The sequence below is a fragment of the Elephas maximus genome, chromosome 11 (genome assembly GCF_024166365.1).
Source record: "Elephas maximus indicus isolate mEleMax1 chromosome 11, mEleMax1 primary haplotype, whole genome shotgun sequence".
Classification (NCBI taxonomy): domain Eukaryota; kingdom Metazoa; phylum Chordata; class Mammalia; order Proboscidea; family Elephantidae; genus Elephas; species Elephas maximus.
The window spans coordinates 115,130,518-115,138,745 of NC_064829.1; the positions used below are offsets into that span (position 1 = coordinate 115,130,518).

The following is an 8,228-nucleotide window of genomic DNA, read 5'->3' on the forward strand; positions in this document are numbered from 1 at the left end:
GCCCTGGCCCCCCAGCTCCATTGTCCTGGCTTGGCAATTACACCTGGGCTGGGCTGTCTGTGGCATGTGCTCTGTTCTGCCTGTCATCACCCCAGCCTGAACAGGGCTGGGTGGCTTTGTCTTCTCCCCTTCATCCTTCTGACGGGCAGGCGCAGAATCTGATCCTCCAGCCCACCCTGGGCCCTCATCCTGGTCCATTCCCCAGCCTCTCCCCCATAGACTACTTCAACAGCCTCTTCCCTGTTCTCACTTCCCCCATGGTCTGTCCTCTACATGCAGCCACAGGGACCTATTAATGCCATCTGATCAGGGACCTCCTGGGCTCAGAGGCTTCCAGTTGCTGCACCTCCCTCCAGGTAAAAGCCAACGTTCTCACCTATAAGGTCTTATGTGCACTTGCCCCTTCACCTCTCCAATCTCCTGATCTCACCTCCTACCACCCTCCCCCTCACCTTTCACCCCAGCCATACTGGCCCCATTCCTCACCCAGGACCCCTGCACACCGCTCCTTAGCCTGAAATGCTCTTCCCCCAGATACCTGCACGGCTCCCTCTTTTAGGATTTTACTTATTGGTGCCTTTTCAGCAAGACTGTCTCTGCTCTCCCTATCCATAATTGCACGCCACCCCCCATACACACACCCTTCCCTGCTCTAATTTCCTCCACAGCAATACTGCCCCCCTTGATTGGACACCCTGGATACTGGGGTCTTCCAGGGGCTGTTTGTTCTGCCTGGGACGCCTGGCCTACATGCTTTCCAGGCCAGCTGCTCATCCGGTCTCTGCTCAGAGGATGAGAACCCCCCGCCCCAGGTCCTCTCAATCACATATTCATTCAATCTGAAAGTATCTTGCTTATTAGTTTACTGATTCATCTTCTACTCTACCAGAGGACAGGGATTTCTGTCAGCTGTGTTCCCTGCTGTATCCCAGCTGGGCACTGGGCTTGGCAGAGGCTGGGTGGGGCTCTTCAGAGTCAGGTACAACTCCCCCAGACAGCCCTTGTTCTGCTCTGAGGTTGTCTTACTGAGTGCAAAGATCCAAGCTGGGGTAGTCGCGGCCTGGTGCCCAGAGGCTGATGGAGGCCTTGGGCCCAGGTTGGCCCTGAAGCCCAAGGGGTCCCTGGGAGGGGGACGAGAGCCAGGCCCTTGAGAGAGGTCAGCTTCTGGCCATGGGTGGTGGGATTGGGCGGGGCACATGTGTGGTGAACCTTCATCTGTCTTCTGTCATCTGTCCTGCAGCATTGTCTGTTCGGGTCCTCACGTACCAGAGGGGCCGAGTGTCCAGGAACTCAGGCTTTGCGTCCATGTGGGAGGGGGAAGGCTTTGGGCAAGGACCACAGAGACGTCAGGCCCTCTGCAGATGACGGTGAGGGTTCGGGATTCCTCAGGCCCAAGGAGTTGAGCCATCCCAAGCAAGGATGTGGGAGAGATGGAACACGGGGGTGAGAGAGGAAGAGGCAGACATCACGACGAACAAGGAGGCCGAGGTGGGGCGGTATTAGAAAACAAAGAGAGATATGCAGAGTCAAGGAAGCAGATGTGAGAGACAGACAGGCATTCATGGGAGGGAAGGAGGTATGGGGAAGCGAGGAGAGAGATGTGGGGGACAGAAACATGGGAAGACAGATGTAGGGGACAGAGAGATGTGGGGGACAGAAACATGGGAAGACAGATGTAGGGGACAGAGAGATGTGGGGGCCAGAAAGACAAAGCTGAATGTGGGGCAGAGGAGACTGAGAGACAGGGATGAATGTGTGGGAGACAGGGATCCAATGGGGGAGAGAAGGCAGAAAGAGACACTGTCAGTCCAGGAAACTGGCGGGCTCCATAAGTCCCAGGCCTGAGTCTGAGCTCTGTACCTGCTCTGCCTTATGTCCCCCCTGTGTCCCAGGATAGCTCAGGCCACAGTCTCAAACTTCAAAGTCCCTAGGGGCAGCCACCCTGCAGCTCCAGCTGACTGCTGTTGTTGTTGTTGTTAGGTGCCATCAAGTCAGCTCCCACTCATAGTGACCCTATAGGACAGAGTAGAACTGCCGCATAGGGTTTCCAAGGAGCGGCTGGTGGATTCAAATTGCCAACTTTTTGGTTAGCAGCCAGGCTCTTAACCACTGCACCACCAGGGCTCCAGCTGACTGCTACTACCCAGGAATATAAACCCGGTCTTGCCAGGTCTGCTTAGCCTTCAGGAAACACCAGAAATTGCTTGAGAGCATTTTTAAGGCCAAACACACCTGTGGGCCATGTCCAGCCCCATCGCTGTTAGCCTGAGACACCTTGTGTGTAGAAGTGCTACAGGGGCTCCTTTCTGACTGCCCCACCCCGCAGGGCCCTCAGAGCCACGTCTAGGCCGAGGACCTCATGCTTGGCCCTGGAGATTTAAGGAGGGAAAAGGCCTAATCAAAGCTTCATTTTTAAAGAAACAACCCCCTCCCCCCCCCAAAAAAAAAAACAACAGTAAAATAGGGAGGCAAAGGGCCTTAGGGAGGGCCTGGGAGACGGTGGTACGGTAATTGCAAACTCAGGCCCTGCAGGGGCCAGGCCAGGAGCATAAACCCACAAACAGGAGCCGAGATGGGAACCTCGGAGGTGAACAGGACAGCATAGGCTTTGTCATGGATTGAATTGTGTCCCCCCAAAATATGTGTCGACTTGGTTAGGCCATGATTCCCAGTATTGTGTGACTGTCCTCCATTTTGTCATTTGCTGAGATTTTCCTGTGTGTTGTAAATCCTATCACTACGATGTTAATAAGATGGATTATGGGTAGTTGTATTGATTAGATAGTGTCTTAAGCCAATCTCTTTTGAGATATAAAAGAATTGAGCAGAGAGACAGGGGACCTCATACCACCAAGAAAGCAGCGCTGGGAGCACCCTTTGGACCTGAGGTTCCTGTGCTGAGATCCCAGACCAAGCCAAGACTGATGATAACAAGGACCTTCCTCCAGAGCCTTCCCCTGGAGCTGGCTCCCTGAATTCAGACTTCTAGGCTACTGGACTGTGGGAGAATAAACTTTTGTTTGTTAAAACCATCCACTGTGGTATTTCTGTTGTATCAGCACTGGATGACCAAGACAGGCCTCCTCTGGGGCCAGACATCTGGGTTTGAATCCAGGCTCTGCCACTTACTAGCTGCCTGACTTTGGGCAAGTTACTGGACCTCTTTGTGCCTCAATTTCTTCATCTTGACAGTGGGGACCATAACAGTATGGAGGTCACAGTGAATTTCCAATACCAAACACTGGCAGACAATACCAAACACTGATAGCTGTTGAGTGGATTCTGACTCCTCTAGCAGAACTGCCCCGAGGGTTTCCGAGGCTGTAAATCTTTAAGGAAGCAGGCTGTCACATCTTTCTCAGGTGGAGCAGCTGGTTGGCACTGCCGACCTTTCCGGCAGGCAATAAGGGCTCCTTAAGTATTGTTATTAATAAATGCAGCAGCCACGGCTCAGCTCCCACCAACTGCTGCTTGACATTGTCAGACTAAATTTTTTTTCCCAGAAAAGCCAGAAATTTGGAAATATGATGAAATGTTCTGAGTTTTCTATTAAACCCCGGATTAAAAGAAGACACACAGTGTGTGGGCCGGGCGAGCGGCTGGTGGGGTTGCCGGGCGGGTGGCCGGTCAGTCGCGCAGCGGGCCTGGCGCGCCCCGGAGTCCAGGCTCTGCAGGCGCCGCTGCAGCCTCCGCACCCGCCGCCGCAGCGCTCCCAGCGCCGCGCCCAGCCCCACCCCGGCTGCGGGCGGAAGGGCCGGGGGAGCAGGTGCGCGGTGGCCGGGGCCTCGGAGCGCCCTGGTGCAGGTCCCGGCACCACCAGGTGTACAGGCCAAGGGCGGAGACGGCGGGGTCTCGGAGCAAGGGGCACGGGCTCCTGCGGAGGCGGGGAGACCTGCTTCTCGGTGCTTCGGGACTGCTCGGCCTCTGGAAGTCGAGGCGAGGGTGGGGGCTGGAAGCATCAGGGCCAGACTCCAAGGGGGCCTTTCCTCAGGTAAGGCCACACCTTAGGGAGGGAAACGCTGAGTCTGACTCTAGGAGGGTCCCCCCGCCCCAGATGCGAGGGCTGGGGATCAGACTCCACGGGTTATTTACCGGGTGGCAAGTCTGGGAGAGTGGCCCCTCGGAAGTGGGAACCCCCAGCTGTCACCGTGGTGGGAGGGGCGCGGGAGAAGATGGAGGGCGCCGCGTCCTGTCGCAGGTAGAGAAAACCCTTTAGCGTCACTGGTATACCCGGCCGGCGCCAAGCGCTCGGTACACAGGTGCTGGTGGCCGCTGGGCGCCCAGCGTTCGCGGCCCGTGTGCCCCAGCCAGGCCTGCAGCCGGGGGCCATCCTTCAGCCGGAACCTGCAGGAGCGAGAAAGGTCACTGGGTCAGCGCTCTCAGGTCCAGCCCCACCCCTCCCTGAGAACACCACACCGGGAGTTCCCTGGGCTCCAAGCCTGGAGTTCCCTGGGCCAGGAACTGGCCATGCCTGCCACCCAAGCGTTCTCACTTGACACCTACATCCCATTCCTCGGCTTCCCTTTAAAACACTCATTATCAATCCACCTCTCCCACCTCCACTGCCGCTTCTCTCCCCCCCACCCCACCCCATCCAGCCTGTAGGCTTTTGCTGCAGGCTCCTTCCTGGTCTCCCTATCACCCCCTCCCATCCCCCACAGCCTATCTGTTCCCCTACAGGAGCCGGAGGGCACAGTTAACAAAGTCAGACAAATCTAGATTGTGGAGATACTACAATGCAGCACAGTCAATTACTTAATATGGCCCTTCTAGCCATAGTCTTCATGATGCCCACACAGTGACTGGGTTGTTATTGTTAGGTGCTGTCAAGTCGGTTCCCACTCATAGCGACCCTATGCACAACAGAACGAAGCACTGCCTGGTCCTGAGCCATCCTTACAATCGTTGTTATGCTTGAGCTCGTTGTTGCAGCCACTGTGTCAATCCACCTCGTTGAGGGTCTTCCTCTTTTCGGCTGACCCTGTACTCTGCCAAGCACGATGTCCTTCTCCAGGGACTGATCCCTCCTGACAACATGTCCAACGTATGTAAGATGCAGTCTCGCCATCCTTGCTTCTAAGGAGCATTCTGGTTGTACTTCTTCTAAGACAGATTTGTTTGTTCTTTTGGCAGTCCATGGTATATTCAATATTCTTCACCAACACCACAATTCAAAGGCATCAATTCTTCTTTGGTCTTCCCACCTTATTTGCATAGGGATTGGGTGGGACCATGCAAATAAGGTGTGTGTAACCCTAACAAATTGTGGTGGTTGGTGTTGTGTGTCAGCTTGGCTAGGACATGATTCTCAGTATTGTGTGGCTCTCTTCCATTTTGTTATCTGATGTAAATATCCTACATTTTACTGTTGTAAGGAACCCTGGTGGCACAGTAGTTAAAGTAATAGGCTGCTTACTGAAAGGTCAGTGGTTTGAAACCACCAGCGGCTCCAGGGAGAAAGATGTGGCACCCTGCTTCCGTAGAGATTTACAGCCTTGGAAACCCTATGGGGTCACTATGGGTTGGAATCAACTCAAGGGTAGTGGGTTGGGTGGTTGGTTATGTGTTGTAAATCCTCACCTCTATATGTTAATGAGTCAGGACTAATGTGGGGTATGTCTTGAGTCACAGCCTTGCAGGAGGGCGTGACTCAAGTCCCATCCTTACTCAAGTTATGCCCTTCCCTGGAGTATGGCTTGCACACAGTGTATACATGTGGGTGCTCTGGGAGGGCTTCTCTCTGCATTTGGATCCTGCATCTGGCTTGTCATTGTCTGACCTACGGCTCTTGTGACTTGAGCCAGTGGCATGCCATCGGACCTGCCGATTCTGGGATTTGCCAGCTTCCGCAGCCCTTTGGGCCAGCAGCCTATCATCTGACCTGAGTCACCAGCTTCCACAGCCTTGTGAGCCAGCAGCCTGTCATCTGGCCTGATTCACCAGCTTCCACAGCTTTGTGAGCCAGCAGCCTGTCATCTGACCTGATTCACCAGCTTCCGCAGCCTTGTGAGCCAGCAGCCTGTCATCTGACCTGATTCACCAGCTTCCGCAGCCTTGTGAGCCAGCAGCCTGTCATCTGACCTGATTCACCAGCTTCCGCAGCCTTGTGAGCCAGCAGCCTGTCATCTGGCCTGCCAACTTGGGTTGGTCGGCCCCTGTGGCCACGTGAGTCAGGAGAAGCCTATGCCTGACTTATGGATTTGGGACTTGCCAACCTCTGCAACCATGTGAGCCATTTCCTTGATACAGTTTGTGAGTTCTGTGAGACAGCAAATTAAAGATGGGAGGGAGATTACTGATGGGAGGAGTAGTTGATGTTAGAGATGATGGAGTGGGAAAGCAGTTTGGAAAAGTTGGACATTTGGGACGTCTTTAACCTTTGCCTCATAGGAACTAGTTTTGTGCTGATCCTTATATTCATTTAGTTCATGTCTGAATGGTGGGTTATGCTACAATGGCACAGACTCACAGGAATATGTGGTTTTGGGAAAAAGGGAATAAATGGGAGAATAAGAAACCTTTGTTTTCTGGATGGGATAAACACCCACGGATTTGAAGCAGCTGTTACACTGCAATTAGTTACCCAAGACAAAAGCTATTCATGGGAATTAGGAATGGTGGATGTAACTCCTGAGGAATTGGCTAGCTGCGTGCATATGGAAATACAGAGTGATAAGGAAAGGGTGAGACTTGCAATTCCTTGGTTTCTGTTATCAATAATGGCTGCAAGGGCAGGAAAAAACAATGTAGGGGTTTTAGCACTAAACCAAGCCAGATCCGGTCCAGTTGGTGTGAAGACCACTAGCCTCAGGGCCAATATGGAAAAGAAAAATCATGTTGGAGCAACAGGGTGAGTCCTATGACTGTTGGTCACCAGGAAGGTAGTCTGGGAGAGGAATAGGCAAAACGAAGAAACTATTTAAACCAGGCGGCACAGTGTAAAGGAGTTGCTTCAATATGTAGATCAGAATCATATGGATTGGGAGAGTGACTTCTAAGGGGCAGTATCTTTAGTTTGAATGCTGCAGAATGGAAGAGTGTGTTTGACTTGATGCAAGACCCCTCAGTCACTATGGAACAGTCACAAATGGTGAGACAAGATCCAATTACACGAGCAGACTAGCCCAGAGGGGACGGCCAGTCTGGTATACTGGATAAAATTTGTAGTGAGATTTGTTTACCCTGAGAAGGGAAACTGCCCCCTCCCCCTCTAAATACCCAGTGGAACACTCCAGAGGAAGCAGCTGACATGCGATGGGAGCCATGCTGGAATGGCTTCATGGTGATCAGGATATTCATCCTAATGAGTATGCTTCTTACGCAATTCACGGCAGATATGGCAATAAAGGGGGCCCCTTCTACTGGGCACCCATGTAACCTTGCTACTGCAAAATAAAGCAACAATCCAAGAAGCCTTGTTGCATCTGTTGGCACAGTTTCCCCACGTGGACCTTACAGATGCAAGAAACATAAAGATGATTCATAGGCGAATGGGAAGAGGCAATGGGGAAAGAACTTACCCCAGCAGGACAGAGATTTTTAGATGGTTACTAACAAACGGGGTTGTCTCAGTCATCTAGTGCTGCTAAAACAGAAATACCACAAGTGGATAACTTTAACAATAAGAAATTCATTTTCTCACAGCCTAGTGGGCTAGAAGTCCAAAGTCAGGGCATCAGCTCCAGGGGAAGGCATTCTCTCTCTGTTGGCTCTGGAGGAAGGTCCTTCTCATCAATCTTCCCCTGGATTAGGAGCTTCTCCATGCAGGAACCCTGGGTTCAAAGGACGCGCTCTGCTCCTGGTGCTGCTTTCTTGGTGGCATGAAGTTCCTCTGTCTCTCTGTTCACCTCTCTTTTTTATATCTCAAAAGAAATTGGCTGAAGACACAATCCCATCGTGTAGTTTGAGTCCTGCCTCATCAACACAACTGCCACCCCCGCCCTCATTGACATCATACAGGTAGGATCTACAACACATGGGAAAACCACATCAGATGACAAAATCGTGGACCATCACACAGCAGTGGGAATCATGGCCTAGCCAAATTGATACACATATTTATGGGGAACACAATTCAGTCCATGACGGGTGAATATAGCAGACATTGACGGAGTTGAGACAAAGATTCTAGTGCAGCACTATAGGAGGCTGGGTGAACAAATGTAAATTCGTGCCGGTCCCCCAATGTTAAAGAGGCCTAAACAAGTCCATTCTAATCACCCCAGTCA

At 52.5% G+C, this 8,228-nt stretch overlaps 1 protein-coding gene across 1 annotated transcript; it reads right to left on the reverse strand.

Moving 5' to 3' along the window:
- Positions 1-1,022: 1,022 nt before the first annotated feature.
- On the reverse strand, positions 1,023-5,815 carry THAP8 (THAP domain containing 8). Its single transcript, XM_049902480.1, is given in 7 exon segments — positions 1,023-1,121; positions 1,263-1,324; positions 1,327-1,399; positions 3,578-3,922; positions 4,148-4,219; positions 4,221-4,365; positions 5,784-5,815. Coding segments are annotated over 7 exon segments (828 nt in total).
- Between the last annotated feature and the right edge of the window lie 2,413 nt (positions 5,816-8,228).